Source organism: Procambarus clarkii, chromosome 77 (genome assembly GCF_040958095.1).
Source record: "Procambarus clarkii isolate CNS0578487 chromosome 77, FALCON_Pclarkii_2.0, whole genome shotgun sequence".
Taxonomy (NCBI): Eukaryota; Metazoa; Arthropoda; class Malacostraca; order Decapoda; family Cambaridae; genus Procambarus; species Procambarus clarkii.
In genome coordinates, this window is record NC_091226.1 from 18,469,053 (window position 1) to 18,495,362 (window position 26,310).

General features: G+C 46.2%; 1 protein-coding gene and 1 pseudogene across 1 annotated transcript; one reads left to right on the top strand and one right to left on the bottom strand.

Annotated features, from left to right (window-relative positions):
• Positions 1–26,310, bottom strand: part of LOC123747185 (zinc finger protein 84-like) — a 152,892-nt pseudogene that overhangs the window by 37,492 nt on the left and 89,090 nt on the right.
• LOC123747152 (tigger transposable element-derived protein 1-like) lies at positions 17,423–18,418 on the top strand. Its single transcript, XM_045729171.1, has one exon. The coding sequence runs from the start codon at positions 17,423–17,425 to the stop codon at positions 18,416–18,418; it is 996 nt and encodes a 331-aa protein (XP_045585127.1).

Consider the following 26,310-nt stretch of genomic DNA (forward strand, 5'->3'; position numbering starts at 1 on the left):
ATAATAGTGCACCTCTCATCAAAATGTTCAAAGAACACCAAAAGTTGTTCAACGATGATCCACAGGAGTGTAATGTGGTTCAGCACGACATCCAACTACTCCCCGACACACGGCCGATTCGTCAACCTTTCTACCGAATCAGCCCGAGTAAGAAGGAAGTCATGCGTGCTGAGGTACAGTACCTCCTGGATCATGGGCTGGCTACCCCTTGTGAGTCCCCTTGGGCCTCACCCTGCATCCTGGTGCCAAAACAGCATGGTAAGGTGAGACTATGTACCGATTATCGTAAATTAAATCCTGTGACTGTCAAGGATGCGTACCCCTTACCAAGAATAGATGACATCCTTGACGCCATTGGTCATGCGCGGTACCTATCGAAGCTGGACTTGTTAAAAGGATATTACCAGGTATGTTTAACGGAGCGAGCTAAGGAAATGTCTGCCTTTACCACTCCTTTTGGCCTTTACAGATACGAATGCCTTCCCTTTGGACTATGTAATGCCCCGGCCACCTTTCAGCGAGCTGTCAACCGCGTCATCCAGGGCTTGGATAACACCTACGCCTACTTGGATGATGTCGTTGTGGCAACCAACACCTGGAGTGAACATCTGCTCCAGCTACAACGATTGTTTGCCAAGCTCCTGTCAGCCGGCCTCACCATCAACTTGGGCAAGTCCACCTTTGCCAAAGGTAAAGTGCGTTATCTTGGTCATGAGATAGGGAGTGGCAGCATAGCTCCGTTAAACATACATACCCTAGCCATCCAGCATTACCCACAGCCTACCACCAGGAAGCAGCTCCTGCACTTCCTTGGTCTTGCCTCCTACTACCGTAGGTTTGTGAGGAACTTTAGTACGGTGGCGACACCCTTGATCACCTGAACCAGCCCCAAGCAACGGTATCATTGGACCATTCAGCAAACCGTTGCTTTTGAACAACTTAAATTCCTGCTCTGTTCTAATCCTATTCTCGCCTCACCAGATATCACAAAGCCTTTCATCCTCCATGTCGACGCCAGTGGTACCGGCATCGGGGGTGTCCTGATGCAACGAGACGAGGAGATTCTGCCTTGTAGCTACTACAGCTATAAACTAAAGCCACACCAAAGGAACTACAGCACGATCGAGAAGGAGCTACTATCAATCGTCCTGAACCTGCAGCACTTCGAACCGTACCTGCAAAGTGCTCAGTCTACCACCATCTATTCGGACCACAATCCCCTACGCTTCCTGCAGCAAGCCCAATTCAACAATCAACGGCTTCTACAATGGGCTTGATATCTGTAGAATTTCAACCTGGAGACATCTACATCAAGGGGTCTGACATCATCATAGCAGACGCCCTCTCCAGAGTCAATGAGGTAGAGGCTGCTCCACCTACCACTCTACCTCCTGAAGACGTAACTTCACCGGAACCGCAGGCTTCGGGGGAGAGTTGTGACGATAATCTCTTTCTAGAGAGATTGAGCCTGCTCTTCCCTACATCAAGTTACGTCCCAAAATACAAGTATAAGATGCTACATTCAAGATACGTCACCGGTAGCACAAAACGTTTTGACCAGGAGGAAAAACGTAACCAGAATCCCCCCACTCCACACACCCTCCACACGCCGGCTCGTCATCAAACCAGCTAACTACCCTTCACCAGCTTGCCTGCTCCTGATTGGTGACTCGCCAGCCGTGCACCTGCACACCGCACCTCGGCGCCCTCTACCCGAGTTGACGTCTGAGCCTGACCAGCTATCAACTTCAGAATATTCCTTGTGCTCTTAGCGTTGACATCTCTCTCTGGCATACTAGCTCATTAGCTCGTATATGAAGAGAGGTTTCAGCCATAGCCGATATTCTCAGCACCATTTCAACATTATTTAATCTATTATGTTTTTTGTATTTATCTTTGTCATTTTATTTCATTTGTCATTTGCCCGAGTTTTGCCTTTATTTTCATTTATGTTTAAAGTAAATATATTAAAGTTTCATTGTTCATACTTTGTGTTTTACGTGTTCCTCCCTCTAACTTACCACAGACAACAGGCAAGCAGTCTACATTTTTGTTTTAAGTGTGACCAGGCTTTGACACCTGCCATTGGAGGACTGCCGAACATCAACACTCCAACACTTTCCTGTCACAATGTATATATGTATGTACATGTATGCATGTACAGTATATATGTATATGTACATATATGTGTAAGTAAGTAATTATCAAAAGAAGGCACCAAACCGGGAAGGCTATGTAGCACCATCAAATACGCAAAATAATCAGAGGGCGCTAAATATCACCAAGGATGCCAATACGAGAACAAAAACGCATAAGGCGAACGATATGAGAATTCTATCGAGGGACAGGTGACCGTGAGGGGCGGTCGGAAAGCAAGACACATGCTCGTCCTGGAAGTCAGGACATTCAAGAAGGACATGCACGACCGTAAGAGGGACAATGCAACTAGGACAATAAGGAGCAGGGCGGTGCTCCATCAAGTGACCATGGGTTAAGCGAGTATGGCCAATACGCAACCTCGCCAGAGCTGTTTCCCACCGCCGGTTACGGTGGAAGGAGGACTGCCACGAGGAAACACAACATTTAAGAGTACGTAGCTTGTTACCAGTAACAGACAACCAAGAAGCCTGCCAACGGGTAAGGACTGAGGAATGGATAACCGGGTAAAAGTCGGAATACGGAATGCCCTTACGAGAGATGGGACAAGAGCGGACAGCTTCCTTGGCGGCAGCATCCGCACGCTCATTTAAAGACACACCAATATGGCTGGGAACCCAACAAAACTCAACCGACTTAAATTTACTGTGAACGAGAAACAGCCAATGCTGGATCTCGACAACCACTGGATGAACCGGATTAAAGGACCCGGGAGCCATGAGGGCACTACGAGAGTCAACAACAACTACAAAGGAAGACTGACAACGAGAAAGCAGGAGACGAAGAGCATAGAGAATAGCCTAAAGTTCCGCTGTAAAGATGCTAGTCTCCGGAGGCAAGCGACACATATAAGTGCGATCAGGAAAAACAACAGAGTAGCCAACACCGTCCGCTGACTTAGACCCATCGGTGAAGACAGAAACGGAGCAGGAGTGAGAAGAAAAGTGCTCGAGGAAAAGGCGTTTTAGAACCGTAGGAGGAGTAAAAGCTTTAGTGATACGGGTCAAGGATGTACAAAACCGCGGAAGAGGGACCCTCCACGGGGGCAAAGAAGGAACAACACGAGGAGAAACATCAGAAATACGAACGGAAAGAGAATCCTGCAGGCGAGATAACCGGACAGAAAGAGGGAGGTGGTGAAGAGGAACAGGAACTGCAGGAGGGGTAAAAGTTAAAGCACGACAGAGGCGAGAGGAAGGATGTTGCAAGGACCGCGCAAGATAGCGAAGACAGTAGCGATCACGGCGGTCCTGGAGAGACAGGAAGCCAGTGTCAACATACAAGCTAAGGATGGGAGTCGAACGAAAGGCACCAGAACTGAGGCGCAACCCAGCATGGTGCAAAGCATCAAGACGGCGAAGAGTAGAAGGAGAAGCAGACGAGTAAGCAGGGCAACCATAATCGAGCTTAGACAGGACGAGAGAGGAATGTAAAGCAAGGAGAGTGCGCCTATCTGCCCCCCAAGAAGTATGGGACAAGACCCGAAGGAGGGTAAGGGCCTTAGAGCACTCAACACGGAGGTAAGAGATATGGGGAGACCAAGACAAACGAGTGTCAAGGAATAACCATAAAAGCTTCGCGGAATCTTTGTATTCAAGGGGATGACCATAAAGTGACAAAGAGGGACGAAGAACAACCCGTTTCCGCGTAAAAGTCATGGCACAAGTCTTAGAAGTAGAGAACTTGAAACCATGATCAGTGGCCCAAGACGACACGGCATCAATGGCAAGTTGAAGCCGGCGTTGAAGGAGAGGCGAATCATCACCCTGACAACAAAGGGTAAGATCATCGACATAGAGAGCGGAGAAGACACCAGAAGGAAGAGAGGAAAGAAGACCATTGAGGGCAACCAGAAAAAGAGTAGTGCTCAGAACACTACCCTGGGGCACACCTTCGTATTGCTGAAAAGAGGGAGAGAGAGCGGTACCAAGGCGCACCCGAAAGGAACGACGAGAGAGGAAGCCGCAGAGAAAGAGAGGGAGATGACCACGAAGGCCAAAAGAATGAAGTTGAGATAGGATATGATAACGCCAAGTGGTGTCGTAAGCCTTTTCCAGGTCAAAAAGGACGGCAACAACGAAGGTCTTCGCAGCAAAAGCAGTACGAATATAGACCTCCAAGTTCACCAGGACATCTGTCGTGCTGCGGCACTTGCGGAAACCAAATTGAGAAGGGGAGAGGAGGTGATGGTGTTCCAGGAACCACATCAGACGAACGTTAACCATACGTTCAAAGAGTTTGCAGACACAACTTGTGAGAGCAATAGGGCGAAAGTCCTTAGGGGAAGTACCCAGAGACCCCGGTTTGCGAACAGGGAGGACAACGGCATCGAGCCAGTCCTCAGGGACTGACGACGACTCCCAGATCCGATTATACAGACTCAGCAAATACTGAGACGTGCTCGGAGGGAGATGGCGAAGCATCTCATAATGAATACCATCGGAGCCCGCCGCCGTAGAACCGCAGAGGGCCAGGGCAGAACGAAGTTCAGAGAGAGAGAAGGGATCATTATAGGGAAGCTGAAGATGAGTGCAGAAATCTAAAGGACGAGACTCAAGGACAGGTTTACGAAGAAGGAAAGATTGGGGAAGATGAAGACCAGAGCTAACAGAAGAAAAGTGGGAACCCAGTTCGGAAGCGACCTGCAACGGGCCCGCCACAAGAGTATCATGGAGGTGAAGGACCGGTGAAACATCGGGAACGAACTTACCCGCTATCTTGCGGATACGCTTCCAGATCTGGGCCAGAGGGGTTTCGGACGTAATTGTTGAGACATAAGATGCCCAACATTCACGTTTAGCCGTACGGATGGCCCTACGGGCCACCGCACTCGCTTTCCGAAAGAAAAGAAAAGAATCGGTCGTCTGCCTACGGCGGTGCCTCTTCCAGGCTGCACGCTTACAGCGGACAGCCCGAGCACAGTCCGCATTCCACCAGGGAACGCACTTCCGTGGACCCCGAGAGGAAGAGCGAGGAATAGAGCGGAGGGCAGCGTTGAAGACAGTGTCATGAAAAAGGAGGAGAGCGCGAGAGAGAGGCATAAGGGAGAGGTCAGACAGAGCAGCACTGAGGGTAAATAGGGTCCAGTCTGCCTTAGCAAACTGCCACCTAGGGAAAGAGAGGGAAGGGCGAAAAGACATAAAGGAAACAAGGATGGGGAAATGATCACTTCCATGGAGGTCATCAAGAACCTGCCACGTGAAATCTAAGTAAAGAGAAGAAGAGCAGAGAGAAAGATCAAGGCAAGAAAGGGTGCGAGTCCGAGAGTCCAAATGAGTGGGCTCACCAGAATTCAGAAGAGACAGGGAAGAAGAGAGGAGAAACGGCTCAAGGAGGCGACCCCGGGTATTCGTCAGAACGTCACCCCAAAGAGAATGACGACAATTGAAGTCACCCAGCAGGAGCACAGGCTCCGGCAAGGAGTCTAGGAGGTGTTTCAAATCAGGAAGAGAGAGCGGGACACTCGGGGGGAGATAAATGGAACAAATTGTGTACTATTTCCCCACAAAGATACGAGCAGCAGAACAATGGAGAGGCGAAGGAAAAAGCAAAGGAACAAAGGGAACATCGGCACGAATCAAGAGAGCAGAAGAATTAGAAGCCCCAGCAATGGCTGGGGGGGGGGGGGGGGGGAGAGAAAGGAATAGCCACGAAAACGACCAGGACGAGCACCAAGCATTGGCTCCTGGAGACAGACACAAAGGAGCGAAAACCGCGAAATCAGAAGTTGGAGTTCGAGGAAATTGGCGTAATAACCTCGAACGTTCCATTGAAGAATGGACAACGACGAGAAGAGAAAGGACAAAAACAGAGAACAAGGAAGAAACAAAGGCGAAAGAGCAACAGAGCACGTTAAAGAATATCAGGTTTGGGATCAGGGTCGGGATCAGGGTCAGCAAAGTCAGGGTTAGGGGGCATGGGTAAACTGAGCAAAGACGGAGGGAAGGAAACGGGAGAACAGATAAGAGGTGGGCGGGCGGGGTCCGGAGGAGGAGGAGGAGGAGGAGGAAGAGGAGGAGACAACGGAGAGGAGCAGTCAAGGACAGCAGCAGGAAGAGGGGGAGTAGAAAGAGGGGAGCGCACCTCAGCAAGAGCAGCAACCGAAAGGGAAGCAGGGGCCAAAGAAACCCCCAAAGCAGGAACAGGGGGCGCAATCACTGAAATGGGAGGGGAAGGAGCAACAGAGCCAGAAGTAGGAGCTGAGGAAGAAAGCGAAGCCTTCTTACCCGCCGGGGAAGAGGAAGGAGAGGAGCCAGGCTTTCGCTTCTGACTTAAAGAGACCCCGGTGTCCCAGCAACTACGTACCGGGCAACGGATTCCAGTGTCTCAACAGGAGAAGCCGAACGAGAGCACACACGACGGCCGTTAGGAGAGCGATGGACATCCGCCCGCACCGACAGGCGGTGGGGAGAGCCGATAGATGGAGGAAGAGGATGGGAAGGAGGATCGGAGGGGGACGAGGAAGAAGACACAGGAGACACGACAGACCGGGTAGAAGGAAGGGGAACCCCAGACAGAGGACCAGGAGGAGGATCCTTCGGGAGAGAACCCAAAGGAACAAAGGAGGGGGCAGTGGGCGCATCAGGGTCCAAGGCCCGGAAACGGTTGTGAGTCTGAGGAAGGCGGGAAGGACGAGGAGAGGAAGAGCGCAACACGCGAGCATAAGAGATATTAGCAAAAGGCGGGAGCCGGCGAACCTGGCGCCTCGCCTCAGGAAAAGATAAACGCTCCCGGTGCTTCAAGTCGAGGACGGCTGCCTCAAGCTTGTAATGGACACACGCACGGGAGAAGGTAGGATAGGCCTCACCGCACTTGAGGCAACGAGCCTGGGGAGAAGTGCACTCCGACTTAGAGTGACCTTCACTCCCACACAAAGGACAGAGAGAGACAGTCCCAGAGCAGCAGAGGGCACCATGCCCAAACCTCCAGCACTTGTTACAAAGTCGAGGAGAAGGAATATACTCCTGGACAGAGCACCTAGCACCAGCAAGAATGACAGAGGATGGAAGGGTCCTACCATCAAAGGTGATCTTCACAACGCGAAGGGGTTGACGGCGACGACCACGAGGGGGACGAGTAAACGAGTCAACCTGGAGGACAGAATGGCCTTGGGCATCAAGGATATGCCGAATATCATCGTGGCAATCCTGCAGATTCCGAACACCGGTTGCAACATGGGGTGGGAGGAGAATAGTGCCAACACTGGCATTCATCTGAACGTTCTTGGAGACCCGAACAGGGGTCTCGCCAAGGCAAGATAAGGCAGCCAAGCGGGAAGCCGCATCCTGAGAAGGAGCAGCAACGACACGTGTACCGAGACGAGTGGGGTTGAAAGTAACAGACGCATCCACGGAATCTACAAGATGCCGATGGAGGGAGAAATCGTCAGGAGGCGCAGAATCAAGAGGGAGGAGATCAAAGTATTTGGCCCATGAAGCAGGACCAAACAAGGCCTGATACGCATCGGCATGAGAAGGAATCGAGCGAGTGCGGTTGGGGCGCGAACGGCATTGAGAACCCCTAGAGAGGGGTCAAAAGGCGCAGTAGTCACAACGAAAGACTTAGCCACACCAGGGGACGAAGTGGTCACCACCGGGGGCTGGAGGCTCGACCCAACCACAGAGGAGGGAGGGGAGCTGGGGGAAGAAGTCAGGACGGTCAAAGGAGGAGCAAGGTCGGGGCCCAACGCAGCGGGAGCTACAGAGCCTGGTCTTCCAATACAGGCCGACTCGGGGGCTTGGTCGCCCACCCCACGAGCCCGAGAGGGTACAACGGAAACATTCAACGACATAGAGACGAAAAATGACAAATTCATCCATGAATGTGCCCCCATACCCACCATGGAGCCACAATTAGAGGCAGGACACCCAACAGGAAGCTATCGCCGATCATGCCGGGGCCCCCTAGGGGTGCGTCGTGAGTATACGCCCCACAAACACCACCTTAAGAACCGTCAGTCCGTCGAGATCGGGTTCAGCGACGAAAGGGGGATTGACAATAAAAGGTTCCCCTCGCTCGAGACGTTGGGTACTACAGTTCTACGGGTGCAAGAGTATGCCTCCTCAAGCACCCGGGCGTCAAAATAAAAAGTCCAAAGAAAGAATCCAAAACAAGCAAAAGGTCGGCAGGAAACGACAAGCAGATAGGAGAAGAGGGGGGAGAAAAACGAAACGTAAGGAAAAGGAAAAGCGATCCGGCACAATTGGAGAAGACAGCAGCAGGAGTGCAAGGCCAGAAAAGGACAGAGGACTGCCCAACGGAGCATCACACTCCGGCAGCCGTCCACCAAGCCCCCTCACGACGCCAACGGGCCGGATGGGGAGGGGGACATATATGTGTAATTACCTAAGTGTAATTACCTAAGTGTAATTACAGGATGAGAGCTACGCTCGTGGTGTCCCGTCTTGTAATTACCTAAGTGTAATTACAGGATGAGAGCTACGCTCGTGGTGTCCCGTCTTCTCAGCACTCTTTGTCATATAACGCTTTGAAACTACTGACGGTCTTGGCCTCCACCACCTTCTCCCCTAACTTGTTCCAACCGTCTACCACTCTGTTTGCGAAAATGAATTTTCTTATATTTCTTCGGCATCTGTGTTTAGCTAGTTTATATCTATGACCTCTTGTTCTTAAAGTTCCAGGTCTCAGGAAATCTTCCCTATCGATTTTATCAATTCCTGTTACTATTTTGTATGTAGTGATCATATCACCTCTTTTTCTTCTGTCTTCTAGTTTTGGCATATTTAATGCCTCTAACCTCTCCTCGTAGCTCTTGCCTTTCAGTTCTGGGAGCCACTTAGTAGCATGTCTTTGCAACTTTTCCAGTTTGTTGATGTGCTTCTTAAGATATGGGCACCACACAACTGCTGCATATTCTAGCTTTAGCCTAACAAAAGTCGTGAACAATTTCTTTAGTATATCGCCATCCATGTATTTAAAAGCAATTCTGAAGTTAGAAAGCGTGGCATAGGCTCCTCGCACAATATTCTTTATGTGGTCCTCAGGTGATAGTTTTCTATCTAGAACCACCCCTAGATCTCTTTCTTTATCAGAATTCTTTAAAGGTTTCTCACATAATATATAGGTTGTGTGGGGTCTATGTTCTCCTATTCCACATTCCATAACATGGCATTTATTAACATTAAATTCCATTTGCCAAGTGGCGCTCCATGTACTTATTTTGTCCAGGTCTTCTTGAAGGGCATGACAATCATCTAAATTTCTTATCCTTCCTATTATCTTAGCATCATCAGCAAACATGTTCATATAATTCTGTATACCAACTGGTAGATCATTTATGTAGACAATAAACATCACTGGTGCAAGAACTGAACCCTGTGGTACTCCACTTGTGACATTTCTCCATTCCAATGTCTCTGTCATTGTCACTATCTCTGTCACTGTCTGGCACTCTCTCATTGTCTCTGTCACTGTCTGTTACTATCTCTATCACTGTCACTGTCATTGTTTCTGTCATTGTTTCTGTCACATTCACTATCATTGTCTCGGTCTCTGTCACTGTCTCGGTCTTCTTCAGAGGACTTTCGCCCTCCTGGGCTAAGGTATGCTGAACTGTGTAATTACTATATGAGTACTGGAACACTTATTGATATATTGGACTTATACCCAAGATTGACCATGTAATGTATCAATTATACAATGTATGTATGTGATGTAACTATATAACCTGAGCTTGTAAAAGCACTTTAATCACCTTCAGTAATTAAGTGCTTAACTGCACACTAGTTTCTCTATTAGCTATCTCACCCTGTCAGAGTAAAAGACAAATGCATGTGAATGCATGTGTATGTATATGTATGTATGTATGTACAGTATATATGTATATGTACGTATATGTGTGTGTGTATGTATATGTATATATATAAAGTATTTATGGAAGCTGATCAGAATTACATTTCACCTTTGTAAATGCACATTAATGACACTATGTAAAATACACATCGAACACTTTATGTAGGGCATACGTAAATCTGTGAAACTATGTATTTACGTATGTAGGTTAGCTTAGCATTTTAAAAGCACCGAATCACCTTCTGTGGTTGATTGTTCAAAAACCCTTGAACTATATGTTTAACACATCTCTAACCCTGTCCATGGAGGACAGAAGAAAATGTATATATGCTGATTAGCATTGTAAATGTGGCCACGTCTATGGTAGAAAAAAAATAAAATTGTTTCGGCCTGTCACTGTCTGTCACAACACCTGACCACCTGCCTTCCCTGACAACATCTGACCACCTGCCTCCCCCTGACAACACCTGACCACCTGCCTCCCCTGACACCACCTGACCACCTGCCTCCCTTGACAACACTTGCCTCCCATGACAACACCTGTCCACCTGCCTCTCCTGACAACTGACCACCTGCCTCCCCTGACACCACCTGACCACCTGCCTCCCCTGACAACACCTGCCTCACATGACAACACCTGTCCACCTGCCTCCCCTGACAACATCTGACCACCTGCCTCCCCTGACACCACCTGCCTCCCATGACAACACCTGACCACCTGCCTCCCCTGACAACACCTGCCTCCTGACACCACCTGACCACCTGCCTCCCCTGACAACACCTGACCACCTGCCTTCCCTGACAACACCTGACAACACCTGCCTCCCCTGACAACACCTGCCTCCTGACACCACCTGACCACCTGCCTCCCCTGACAACACCTGCCTCCTGACACCACCTGACCACCTGCTTCCCCTGACAACACCTGACCACCTGCCTCCCATGACAACACCTGCCTCCCCTGACAACACCTGCCTCCTGACACCACCTGCCTCCCCTGACAACATCTGACCACCTGCCTCCCTTGACAACACCTGACCACCTGCCTCCCCTGACAACATTTGATACCACCTGCCTCCTCTGACAACATCTGACACCACCTTACTCCCCTGATAACATTCGACACCACCTGACTTCCCTGACAACACCTGACCATCTGTCTCCCCTGACACTACCTGCCTCCCCTGACAACACCTCCCAACACCTGACGACCTGCCTCCCCTGACAACACCTGACCACCTGTCTTCCTTAATACCACCTGCCACAACCTGCCTCCTTGACACGATCTGCCTCCCCTGACAACATTTGACACCACCTGCCTCCCCTGACAACACTTGACACCACCTGACTCCTTACCTTGAGGCGCTTCCGGGGCTTAGCGTCCCGGCGGCCCGGTCGTGGACCAGGCCTCCTGGTTGCTGGACTGATCAACCAGGCTGTTGGATGCGGCTGCTTGCAGCCTGATGTATGAGTCACAGCCTGGTTGATCAGGTATCCTTTGGAGGTATCCTCCTCTGACAACATCTGACACCACCTGCCTCCCCTGACAACTTCCACCACCAGGTCTTCTCTGGCAACCGCCAATGAGAATAGCTTCCACCACCTGCCTCCTGACATTAAACCCCCAACTACTGACACCACTTGACCCCAGACTCCAACCCTCACCAATAATGCAACCTGCCTCCCCTGACACCATTTTATCATCCTTCAACCATTTCTCACTGGAAACAATGGGTAAGCAAAATATAATTCTGTACAACTGTTTACATTTTGGTGAATCATAGCTGATGACAGTAGCTGTCATCAACTATGACAGCTCGGTCTCGGTGATCGCTTGGACGAACAATCCGCACTTAATCGAACATTTGTATGTTCCACTGAACATTTAGTACCGAATTCAATTTGTTCGGATCATCCAGGAATTTGCTAGAGCAGGGTTCGTTAGAGTGAGGATGCACAGTAAAAACTTGTACATACTTTTATAGTGAAGATTTAGATGAATTAGGTATTAAATTTTTTTTAAGTGAATGTTTTGCGGAGTCAGGAATAATTTAATTCATTTCCCATTATTTCTTATCGGGAAATTTGCTTCGGTTTACGAATTTCCGGGTTACAAACCGTCCAGGAACGGATTAAATTTGTAAACCGAGGTGCCCCTGTACTGTACTTACTGTTTAAATATTATAGTGTGTTATTTAATATTCGTAACTAGCTCTCCACAGCAATAAGAAAACAATATAATTCTTGCAACACCTCCAATGCCACCTTCCTTCGATAGGTTTAAGTGAGTCACACCTGGTACCCATACACTCAACACTTTGGAACTTTTCATTTAATGTTTCACACATTTCCTTTTCATTTTCCGTGAATCTGTTTCCTATTTTCAACCTTCGGATATTATCCTTTACCTGCAATTTGTTGTTTATGAATTTGTAGAATAGGCCCGGTTCTGTTTTACATTTATCCACTATCCCTTTTTCAAAATTTCTTTCTGCCTCTCTCCTTACTGCTGTATAGTTGTTTCTCGCATCTTTGTATCGCTGGTATGTTTGGGGGTTTGGCCTCTTCCTATACTGATTCCATTTTTGTGTCTTTTGGTCTCTTGCCCCCTCAATTTCTGTCGAACCAATCCTGTTTTCTGGCCCTGCATCTCTGTTTTGGTATGAATGTTTGTGTGCCTTCCTCGTATATTTTTAAAAATTTGGCATACATTTCATTTACTTCCCTTCCTAGCAACAATTCTGTCCAATTACACTCATTAAAAAAAATTTTGAGGTTCCCCATAGTTGCCTCTCCTTAAATCGAGTTTATCAACTGTTTCAATGTCCCCATTTTCTTCTAGATGATATCTTAAAGCATAATCAATGTCTAACAGGACGTGATCACTCTTTCCCAAGGAAGGAAGGTACTGGATGTCAAATATCTCTTCTTCTTTCCTGGTGAATACTAGATCCAGTACTGATGGTACATCTCCTTCCCTCATTCTTGTGGCCTGCTTTATGTGTTTACTAGTTGTGTTTTACGGGGGTTGAGCTTTGCTCTTTCGGCCCGCCTCTCAACTGTTTACTAAGTACTTTTTTTTTTTTTTTTTTTCCACACCACACACACACACACACCCCAGGAAGCAGCCCGTGACAGCTGACTAACTCCCAGGTACCTATTTACTGCTAGGTAACAGGGGCATTCAGGGTGAAAGAAACTTTGCCCATTTGTTTCTGCCTCGTGCGGGAATCGAACCCACGCCACAGAATTACGAATCCTGCGCGCTATCCACCAGGCTACGAGGCCCCCCAAAATTTTTCTGTGTGTTGATACAAGATGTCTCCAGAATGAGGTTCACAAATCTGCATGTCCAAAAGTCCTCCGTTCTTGCTTCATAGGCCTCCCAGTCTATTGCTTTAAAGTTGAAGTCCCCCAGTATCAACAGTCGTGATTTATCTTTAGTGGCATATATTGCCCGCTATAGGGTGGGGAAGTCTGGCAAAAAACAGACGCTGACTCAGCGTGCGTCCCAGGCGGTCTGTTGATCGCCAGCTGTCAGACCGGAGTTGCCACAAAGAGATAATTACTTAATTATTTCAATGTCTCTGATTTTTCGTAGTTTTTTTGCTGTAATATTATTCAATAGTGTGTAGTGTAATATATTTATATAATAAAATGAGTGAATCATCACTATACTCAAAAATATGGTGTGCATATTGTTGATTCAATTATGTTCATCAAACAGTGAACAAATACTTTGTCGGTTATTACACTATATACACAGGTTATGTATAAGTATCTGCATGTTTTGTTCACCCTAACAAACCACTAAGTTGCTATTATGAGTCAAAAAGTAAAGAGGAGTGACCGCCGTGTACCAGCCAGCCACTCACGCCCTCCCTCAAGTCACCTGACACCCACATTCTCCTCCCACAATACTGTTTTTGCTTTTATTCACTATATACAGATGCTATATATAAGTATCTACATTCGTGTTCACCATAACGAACCACTAAGTTGGTATGCTGAGTGGCAGTGGCAGGCAGTGACTGGCTGCCACTCCCTCCCTCACCTCACCTCACTTGCCACCATTCTCCACCCACCATACTGTTTTTGCTTATATACAGACATTACATATAAGTATTTACATGTTTTGTTCACCATAACTGTACATCTAAGCTTGTATGGTGAGTAAAGGCACAAAGACGTAGGACCTCACACAGTCAGCTGATGGCTGCCGCCCTCAAGGCCAGACGCACTAATATTTCTCCTCCAACAATACAGTTTGTGGTGTTATTACGCTATATACACACATTATATATAAATATCTACCCGTTTTATTCACCATACTTGTACAAGTAAACTGGTATGGTGCCCAAAGACCATCGTGGTAATCAGTAAACATCATGATAAATCGTGCAGACGACGCCACAGCCCTCACCAAAATGGCGGCTCCTCTTGCTGTTTATACACTCTATACACACGTTATATGTAAGTATCTACATTTGTGTTCACCATAGCAAACCACTAAGCTGGTATGGTGAGTGCAGTCAATAAAAGGTGGCTGCACACAGTCAGAAGACATCGCCACCACCCTCCCTCCCACAGCATTACTGTGGGAGGGAGTACCCACCACTCCATGGCGCACAGCGTTAAATATCACCACAATCCTGCTATTATCAGAACCCTGGTCAGTTTTATCACAGTCAGGGGTCTTCTGTAATATCATCATCGCTACATAATAGCATGAACAAGTATATTATGGCATTTTTAGGCGATGCTGTGGTCACAAGCTGAACAGCAGTGCTGTGAGCTCATGCTGCGTGCATCAGGCTTGGTAGCTCACTCAATACTGAGGCCTTTAACACCCGGGAGTTTGACCCACGATTTTTTTTTTAAATGGCATCTGTTTACAAGAGCCCTGATGAAGGTGTGGTGTACCCCGTGTATCCGCGGGCCGTTTAAATCTTGAGTAGTACTCCAAAGCATCACATGATGCGATGCGCAATTTACTGCAAGTCAGTCAAAGCATCATATGATGCGATGCGCAATTGAAGGGTTAAGGCAAGCCGTGGCTAGTTCGAGAACTTTAAGAAAAGGAGCGGTATAAACAATGTTGTGCGACATGGGGAGGCTGCCAGCTCTGATAAAGCAGCTGCTGAGGCTTTTGTGCCAGAGTTCCAGAAATTTGTTGATCAGGAGCAGTTTCTGCCCCAACAAGTTTTCAATTGTGACGAGACCAGTCTTTTTTGGGAAAAAACTGACGAAGAGGACCTACATCACATAAGAGGAACAATCGCTGCCTGGCCACAAACCGATGAAGGATCACCTTACCCTCGTGCTCAGTGCCAATGCAAGTGGCGATTGCAAGGTCAAGCCGCTGAACAAATCCACAAGGGCCGTGACAAGGATTCGAACCTGCATCCGGGAGCATCCCAGACACTGCCTTAATTGACTGAGCTACGACAGGGTTAAAAGGGTTGAAACCAAAGTTTTACTGAACTTACTGGATCCCGTAGCCTCTCCGAGGCACAAACCAGGCTTTTACACAACCCCCTCCCCTGCACCTGAGCTATGTCAACAGGCCGTTCTCCCTCTTCGCCCTTACATCATCACACACAGAGATCACAATAACGTGGTGCATCAAATGAACAAATCGTAGCTCAGTCGATTAACCCTCAAACCGCTAGGGGCCCAAATGGAATTCACACCCACAGGCGCAACAAAAAAAAAAATTCCAAAAAATTCTTTCGTCTTATAGAAGTGTTCATTTTTGTTCCCTGATCACGGAAAAAATAACAAAAAAATCGTAGGTGGCATATTTTAGCCGCAATAGGGTAGGAAAGTGTGGCAAAAAAGGGGCGTTGGCAGAGCCTTCGCCAGATGAGGTCTACTCCGCCCGAGCTGTCAGACGGCAGTTGCCACAAATATATTATTACCTAATTATTTCAATGTCTCTGATTTTTTCTTAGTTTTTTTGCAGTAATATTATTCCATACAGTGAATTGTGGTATATTTATATAATAAAATGTGTGAACCATTGCTGTACTCAAAATTATGGTGTGCATATTAGTGATTCAATTATTATGTTCATAAAACAATAAACAAATAGTTTTGCTGTTGTTACACTATATACACAGGTTATATATAAGTATTTGCATGTTTTGTACACCATAACGAACTACTAAGATGGTCTTGTGAGTCAAAAAGCAACGAGGAGTGACCGCCAAACACCAGCGAGCCACTCACTCCCTCAACACCACCTCACTCACCCTCATTCACCTCCTACAATACTCTTTCTGTATTTATTCACTATACACAGACGTTATATATACGTATTTACATGTTTCGTTCACCATAACTGTACATCTAAGCTTGTATGGTGAGTAAAGGCCACAAAGACGAAGCTACTCACACAGTCAGCTGATCGGCGGCTGCCCTCAAGGCCAGACGCACTAATATTTGTCCTTCAACAGTACTGTTTGTGGTGTTATTATGCTATATACACATATTATATATAAGTATCTACCTGTTTTATTCACCATACCTGAACAAATAAGCTGGTATGGTGCCCAAAGACTATTGTGGTCACCAGTAAACAACATGATAAGTCGTGCAGACGACGCCACCGCCCTCACCAAAATGGCGGCTCCCAACCTACTCCTCTTGCTGTTTATACCCTATATACACACATTATATATAAGTATCTACATTTGTGTTCACCATATCGAACCACTAAGCTGGTATGGTGAGTGCAGTCAATAAATGGTGGCCACACACAGTCAGAAGACGACGCCACAACCCTCCCTCGCACAGCCTTACGCCTCCCTCCATGGAGCACAGCGCTAAATATCAGCACAATCCTGCTATTATCAGAATCCTGGTCAGTTTTATCACAGTCAGGGGGCTTTAGTAATACTCTCACTGCTAAATAATAGCAGTATCATATATATTATGGTATTTGTAGGCGATGCTGTGGTCACAAGCTGAACAGCGGTGCTGTGAGCTCGTGCTGCGTGCGCCAGCCTTGGTGGCTTGCTAAATACTGACGCTCTCACACCCAAGAATGTTGGCCTGGATTTTTTTTCTAGGTGGCATCTGGCAACTATCGGTCGTGGCTGTACTATAGCTGCCCCTATCCCAGGCGGGGAGTTTAAATTATAGCGCTAGACACGAAATCATATATAAATGATGTGCGCGGTTTCGGTTTTGTCACCGATATCATTTATATATGATATGCGCGGTTTGAGGGTTAAGGCAGTGTCTGGGATGCTCCCGAACGCAGGTTCAAATCCTCGTCACGGCCCTTGTGGATTTGTTCATTTGATTGATACATCACGTTATTGTGATCTCTGTGTGTGTCAAGCCGCTGCTCATCTACCACTCTGAAAATCCACGAGTGTTCAAGGCGTTTAAGGTGCACAAGACAAGGCTGAATGTGATGTAGAGGTCGAACAAGAAGTCCTGGGTCATGCAGATCTTCTTTAGTGAGTGGGTAAATGATGTTTTCGGCCCCACAGTGAGAAATTATCTCGTCGAGAAGCAGTTACCACTTAGGGCCTTGCTTGTGCTCGATAATGCACCTGCGCATCCTCGACAACTGCAAGATGATCTGTTCCCTGAAAATCAGTTCATCAGCAAGTTTCTTCCTCCAAACACCACACCACTCTTCCAACCCATGGATCAGCAGGTCATTGCTAACTTTAAGAAGCTCTACATGAAGGCCTTGTTAGAGAGATGTGTTCATGAGATTGACACCACAGAGCTGACCCTCAGACAATTTTGGAAGGACCAGTTCAATATCATGGGGGCCTTGCATTTGATAGATAAGGCCTGTAAAGGGGTGTCACAGAGAACCCTAAACTCTGCATGGCGAAACCTAAGGCCTGAGGGTGCCCCTGAGCGAGACTTCGAAGGTTTCGGTCCTGCACCTGCATCTGTATCCGCACCTGTGGATGACCCGGAGGCTCTTTTAGTGGATGATATTGTCACTCTGGGACACACACTGGGTCTGGAGGTGGATGCCGCTGATGTGCAGGAGTTTGTGGAGGAGCACAGTGATGAACTGACCACCGAGGAACTCCTGGAACTGCAGAAAGAGCTGGTGCAACAGGAGGCACAGGAGCTCTCATCGGGGGAGGAGAAGGTCTGCGAGGATGATATCCCATCTAGTGAGATCAGGGACATGCTGGGCATGTTCGAAAAGGTGGCAGCATTCGCGGAAAAGCATCACCCTGATAAGGCGGCGACAACACGATGCGTGAACCTGTTTAATGACAATGTGCTGTCTCGATTTAGGGACATCCTCAAACGAAGACAACAGCAAATGACACGCGATACGGTCAGTGGACAGGGTGGGAAGAGATGTGGTAGTGACATTGAACCACAACCCGGTCCCAGTGGGGTTAAATTCCCGAAGAGAGCAAGCCCGCCTGACCCAGAGGTGGTATCTCCCTCCTCGCCATAAGCCCTCTCCTCCCTCCCTCCCTCCCTCCCGATTGGCTCCCTCAAGCCAGCAACGACTCTTCATAAGGTAAAGTAAATATACACATGGAAACAGTCAAACAAACATTTATTTAACATGTACAGTATAATATTACCAGTGTATAATGTCATATTGTTGTTTTAAGGGGTGGAACGGATTATTTGTATTTACATTGTTTTGAGTGGGGAAAATTGTTTTGCATGACGCCGGTTTCACATGACGGCGGCGGCGTTGGAACGGATTAAATTTGTTATACGAGGTACCACTGTACCTGGAGGCATGTAGCGCACCCCAAAAACGTGGGCCTGCAGGCGCGTTGCGCAGTTAAAGGGTTAAATGTAGTTATTGTCCTTGTATATAAGTCACCGGAGGCAAATCATCAGCAGTTTAAACCCCAACTAATGAAAAAAGAGCACTGCTTGGAAAACCTCACAAATCCAGCCCCAAACATCATCATGCTTGGGGACTTCAACTTACGGCACCTAAAATGGAAGACCATAGCTGATACGGTTGTATCGGAGAGAATTCCAGGAAGTAGCCTAAATGAACAGGCACATGCAAATGACCTGCTACGGATGTGCGACAGGTTTGCCCTAAACCAGCAAATAGTAGAACCAACTAGGAAGGAGAACACGCTGGACCTCATTTTCACCAATAATAATGAATTGATTCGGAACATAATGATTACAAATACCTGTTACTCAGATCACAACTTTATTGAAGTTCTGTACTAGCATGGGGAGTAGACCTTCAAAACCAGTCCCAATTCTTGCTGGAGGAGATTTCAGCAAATTCAACTTCAATAATAAACAGATAAACTGGGTGCAAATAAACCAAGACTTCACAGAAATAAGCTGGGAAGAACAGCTAGAAAATGCAAACCTGAACCAATGCCTGGAAAAAATAAGCTCAGTAGCACTAGAAATATGTTCAAACCACATACCCCTAAGAAAAAAAAAGAGGAAGAGATGCAGATTGGAACGGGAATGTCGTTCCCTCTATAGGCGAAGAAAACGAATCGTGGAACAACTTGAGAGTCGCACCCTATCTCAAGAACGGTGAAGAAGGTTAGGTAGAGAAATAGAAATAATTGAACTAAAGCTACAAGAATCATACAAAACCCAGGAGAGGCAAAGAGAGCAAAAGGCCATAAGTGAAATCGAGAGAAATACAAAATATTTCTTCTATGCAAAATCAAGATCAAAATCCACATCTAGTATCGGGCCCCTGCGAAAGGGAGATGGAACTTTCACTGATGACAACAAAGAAATGAGTGAAATACTGAGGAATCAGTACGACTCTGTTTTCAGCGAGCCACCGAACACACTGAAGATTGATAACCCAAATGAATTTTTCATGGATATGATACCAACATCAAATCATATATCAGATGTCACCATATCCCCACTGGATATTGAAGAAGCCATAAACAGTATACTCTACACTCTGCACCAGGCCCTGACTCTTGGAACTCTATATTCATCAAGAACTAAAAAATGCTATCACAGGCCCTTCACATTCTTTGGAGACAAAGCCTAGATACTGGCATTATCCCCGACATATTAAAAACAACAGAGATAGCACCGCTCCATAAAGGAGGCAATAAGGCAGAGGCAAAAAAATTACAGACCGATAGCACTAACATCGTACATCATAAAAATCTTTGAGAGTGCTAAGAAGTAAATCACAAAATCAATGGAATCACAGCATCTCCATAACCCCGGACAACATGGTTTCAGAACAGGGCGCTCTTGCCTATCACAGTTGCTGGACCACTATTACTTTGAAGTGAAAAGGTGACACCCCTAGGGTCAACACTTGCAGCAGAGGAGCTCCAGCATATTTCAACAATCCTAAGTATTGTAGAACAGGTTGATGGTAGTGAGTGGTGTCCCAGAGAACATAAAGGTATAGTGCTCTTGAAAAATAGGCGAGATAACAGGAAAGTGCTAAGGGAAGTGAAAAATAGGATGAGAAAAAGTTGCCCTAGTGTTTACAGTGCAGAGAAGAACATTCAAGATGGCCACTGGCAAGGGGAAAAACAAAACAGAGCTTGATTTTGAGGGATTCAATGAAGAAAGCATTGATATTAGCAGTCTACATAACAAGTTGGTAAATTTAGATACTATAGTGAACTCTCATGTATAAATAATTAGTAAATTGAAAGAAAGTAATGACCATTTGAATAGCAAAGTTTTATGTCTTGAGGGTTTAGTGAAAGACTTGTGCAAGGATAAGAATCAATTGGAAACAAATTGCAAAGCCATGGAAGAAGAAAATAAACTCTTAAAAATAGCTTTGGAAGAAGTTAAAGTAAATTTAAACATAAATGACTACAATAGGTTAGGCAAGGAAATTCAACAGGAGAAACAGCTTTTGTCAGCACAGATGGAGGAAGTTACACAGGGAATAGAACAGTGCAAGAAAGATATGCAACTCACTTATGCACAAGTGGCCAAGGAGAAGGAAAAAATAGAAGAAGCAGTAAAGGAAGTCAAACACTGCAGCAACCAAGATAAAACAAACATTAGGCTGGAAGTGAGAAAAGAATTGGCATCTAACCCGAAGTTGGTGCAAAACACAGTTGATCGAAGCAAGTCCCTGATCATTTTTGGCTGCAAAGAAAAGGCGATAACATCTAGGTCAGAAAGAGCTGTAGAAGAAGCTAAAGTAGTAGATAAAATTGTTGGCCTCGTGGAAGGTCTTACAACCATAGAGAATGTGTGCGACTACAGGAGAATAGGCAGGTACGTAAAAGGGAAAGATCGACCTTTGAGGATCACCCTAAACAGTGCCAAACAGATGGAAGAAGTACTAAGGAATGCTAGAAAATTGCAAAGTGATGAGGATGGGAAAGGGTGGTCGTTAAGACGAGATCTTTCAAAAGAAGATAGAGAGAAGCTGAAACTGAACCTCGCCGAGGCAAAACATTTAAATGAGAGCAGGAATGAAGAAGAAATAAAAAATTTTTCTACAAAGTGATAGGGGTAGGCAAACCAGTAAAGTGGTACATAAAGGCAAACCAACAAAATCAATAGAGAGAGGGGGAGTGAAGAATAAGGAGAGGGGGAACAAGTTCCTGAAGATTGCATACACCAACATAGATGGAGTGAGATCGAAGATACTGGAGTTAAGTGATGTAATACAGCGGCAGACACCAGACATTGTTGCACTCACGGAGACAAAACTTGAAGATGTAATTTTAAATGAGGTCATATTCCCAAGGGGCTACTCAATTTGGAGACGGGACAGAAAAATTAGGAAAGGCGGTGGCGTTGCTGTGCTGGTTAAAGAACACCTAAAGGTGAACGAAATAATGACTGCCAATCCACAAGAAGTTGACATAATAGCACTAAAGATCTGCCATGAGGATGATAAACTAATGATAATAAATGCATATAGTCCACCGCTAAGCAGCACATGGTCAAAGGAGGAGCTAGATAATAAACGTGAAGGTCTAATAACAATAATGAGAGATTATAGCGAGAGCGGATAACGATAGATCACGACTGTTGATAGTCGGTGACTAACTTGAAATCCATAGACTGGGAAGCATATGAAGCTAAAACAGAAGTTTTTTGGACCTGTAATTTTGTAGACCTCATCCTGGAAACAATCGTGTATCAACATGTTAAACAAGCTACGAGGATGAGGGAAGGGGACGTTCCCTCCATGCTAGATTTGATATTTACCAGGAAGGAGGAAGAGATATTTGACATTCAGTACCTTCCTCCCTTGGGTAAAAGTGACCATATCTTTTTGGGAATAAAGTATGCAATGCGTTATAAGCTGGAAGAAAATAAGGAGGTTGAAGCAGTTGAAAAACCAGACTTCAGGAGAGGACATTATGGTGACCTTAGAAATTTTTTTAGTGAGTATAATTGGACAGACTTGATGCTAGGCAAGGAAGTGAATGAGATGTATGTCAAGTTTTGTGAAATATATGATAAAGGCACAAAAAAATTTATACCAAAACAGAGATGCAGAACTAGGAAACAGGATTGGTTCAATAGAAATTGCGAGAGGGCTAGAGACCAAAAGACACAAAAATGGAATCAATACAGGAAGAGGCCGAACCCCCAAACATACCACCGATACAAAGATGCGAGAAACAACTACACGGCAGTGAGGAGAGAGGCAGAAAGAAATTTTGAAAAAGGGATTGCAGACAAATGTAAAACAGAACCAGGTCTATTCTATAAATTCATAAACAACAAATTGCAGGTAAAGGATAATATTCAGAGGTTGAAAATGGGAAATAGATTCACGGAAGATGAAAAGGAAATGTGTGAAACACTAAACGAAAAGTTCCAAAGTGTGTTTGTACAAAATGAAATCTTTAGGGAACCAGATACAATAAGAATTCCAGAGAACAACATAAAGCACATAGAGGTGTCTAGCGACGAAATGGAAAAAATGCTCAAGAGGCTCGGTAAGAACAAAGCAGCTGGCCCAGATGGCATTTCACCATGGGTTCTGAGAGAATGTGCATCTGAGCTCAGCATTCCACTTCACCTGATCTTTCAGTCATCCCTGTGTACAGGAATCGTAGCAGATGTGTGGAAACAGGCTAACATAGTTCCAATCTACAAAAGTGGCAGCAGGGAAGACCCCCTCAATTATAGACCTGTATCATTGACAAGTGTAATAGTGAAAGTATTGGAAAAACTAATCAAAACTAAATGGGTAGAACACCTAGAGAGAAATGATATAATATCAGACAGACAGTATGGTTTTCGATCTGGAAGATCCTGTGTATCGAATTTACTCAGTTTCTATGATCGAGCCACAGAGATATTACAGTATCCACTCAATTTAACGACCTATATGGGGCTGTACCCTGGTCGTTATTTCCGGAGCTCCGGTATTTCCGAAGTTAAGATGTCGGTAATTTTTCAAGTAACATTCAGGTAGGATATACAGTGGTACCTCGGAATGCGATTGTCCCTGTATGCGAGGTTTTCGGAAGGCGAGCAGTATTTACTCCAAAAATTTGTCTCAGAAGGCGAGGGTTACTTCGGGACGCGAGTTTGTTGATACGCGTACAGGCCGACCTAGCGCGTGGTGGTTCGGCGATCGTCGCCCCTCCGCCCCGCCGCCCCACAGTTTACCATTGTCTCGCGCTCAGTGACTACCTCCACATCAATTCTTCTCGCGGATTTTCAGTGTTTTGTTGGATTTTTGGTGATTTGTCTATACAATTTGTTATTATATATCTCACCATGGGTCCCAAGAAAGCCAGTGGTAAGGATAAAGGCCAGAAAGCTCATGTGAGGATGACAATAGAGGAGAAACAAGAGATCATTCGGAAGCATGAGAACGGTACACGTGTTGTTGAACTTTGTAGGCAGTACAACAAAGCCACATCAACAATATGCACTATACTTAAGAAGAAAAATAAGATTATGGGTGCTAAAGTGGCAAAAGGAGTAAGAACATTAATGGCACAAAGACCACAAATACTTGAAGAAGTGGAAAAGTTGTTATTAATTTGGATACACGACAAGGAGTTGAGGGGTGATAGTGTTTCGGAGGCCATTATTTGTGAGAAAGCCAGGGTGTTGCACGAAGACCTTCTAAAGAATACCCCTGCATCGAGTGATGCAGATAAGAAAGAGTTTAAGGCAAGCAGGGGCTAGTTTGAAAAATTTAGAAAGAGAAGTGGTATCCATAGTGTTACAAGGCATGGGGTTATGTGATGTGATTATGGAAGGGGACTCCCCTTCCAAACAGTAACTCCTCTCCTCCTCCCCCCTCCTCACCATCTTCCATACGCCTACAGCACTCGACAGCAAGGTAAGTAATAACTGGAACACAGTTTTGTAGGTTTATTTAGATGAATTAGGTAAATTAGGTATAAAAATTTAGTTTGATGTGGGGTTTTTGGGGTAGTCAGGAACGGATTAATTCATTTCCCTTTATTTCTTATGGGGAAATTAACTTCGGAATGCGAGTTTTCGGAAGGCGAGGCGTCTCCAGGAACGGATTAAACTCGTATTCTGAGGTATGCCTGTACTTTATACTGTATAACAAGTGGACCACACAACAAGTGAACTATATAAACCAAACACCTCTTTCCCTCCCCTCCCCTCCCTCATTATCTTCCCTACCCTCCCTCATTATCTTCCCTACCCTCCCTCATTATCTTCCCTCCCCTCCCTCATTATCTTCCCTCCCCTCCCTCAGTATCTTCCATCCCCTCCCTCGTTATCTTCCATCCCCTCCCTCGTTATCTTCCATCCCCTCCCTCGTTATCTTCCATCCCCTCCCTCGTTATCTTCCATCCCCTCCCTCATTATCTTCCATCCCCTCCCTCACTGCGTTCCTCATAACATGAGAACAGCAGGCGATGGAGGAAGGAGCTACTAACGGGGTCGAGGGAGCTACTATAACGGAGTCGAGGCCTGGCTACCCGGACATCTGTTAGCTCCTGTTCGCAGATGCCAGCTGTGCATAATTCATAAATAAAACTATATTTGTTTAATGAACAAGTAGGAAACTATAAAACATGTTATTGATTAATAATGTTTAGTTGTATACGAAAATTAACATTTTGGCATAAATATTTTACAACTAAGATTACAAAATTTAATACAGTATGGGGTGAGAGGTTTGGCACCATCGCCTTGGTCAGCAATTCTGCCCTCCGCCTTCCTTACCACCACCCCTCTCCCTGCCTCCCTCAACACCACCCCCTCTCCCTGCCTCCCTCAACACCACCCCCTCACCCTGCCTCCCTCAACACCACCCCCTCACCCTGCCTCCCTCAACACCACCCCCTCACCCTGCCTCCCTCAACACCACCCCTCTCCCTACCTCCCTCAACACCACCCCTCTCCCTACCTCCCTCAACACCACCCCTCTCCCTGCCTCCCTCAACACACCACCACCCCTCTCCCTGCCTCCCTCAACACACCACCACCCCTCTCCCTGCCTCCCTCAACACACCACCACCCCTCTCCCTGCCTCCCTCAACACACCACCACCCCTCTCCCTGCCTCCCTCAACACACCACCACCCCTCTCCCTGCCTCCCTCAACACCACCCCTCTCCCTGCCTCCCTCCGTCACTACCATCCTCACCACCACCCCCAACACTCTCCCTGCCTCTCCCCCTCAATGCCTCCCTCCATCAATCACTGCCTTCCATCCCTACCGCAAGGCCTTGGAGGTCGGTGGCTTGTTGCCACGTGAGGGGCCGCCGATGCCAAAACAAACTCAATACCGACCTTCGGTAATATCGACCGCCAGACTGGTATATGAGGGTCCAGATACCGATCTCCCAAACCGGTCGTCATTACCAGCAGATCGGTATAAAAGAGGCCATTAAATTGAGTGGATACTGTACAGGAAAGAGATGGTTGGGTTGACTGCATCTATCTGGACCTAAAAAAGGCTTTCGACAGAGTTCCACATAAGAGTTTGTTCTGGAAACTGGAAAATATTGGAGGGGTGACAGGTAAGCTTCTATCATGGATGAAAAATTTTCTGACTGATAGAAAAATGAGGGCAGTAATCAGAGGCAATATATCGGAATGGAGAAATGTCACAAGTGGAGTACCACAGGGTTCAGTTCTTGCACCAGTGATGTTTATTGTGTACATAAATGATCTACCAGTTGGTATACAGAATTATATGAACATGTTTGCTGATGATGCTAAGATAATAGGAAGGATAAGAAATTTAAATGATTGTCATGCCCTTCAAGAAGACCTGGACAAAATAAGTACATGGAGCACCACTTGGCAAATGGAATTTAATGTTAATAAATGTTATGTTATGGAATTTGGAATAGGAGAACATAGACCCCACACAACCTATATATTATGTGAGAAATCTTTAAAGAATTCTGATAAAGAAAGAGATCTAGGGGTG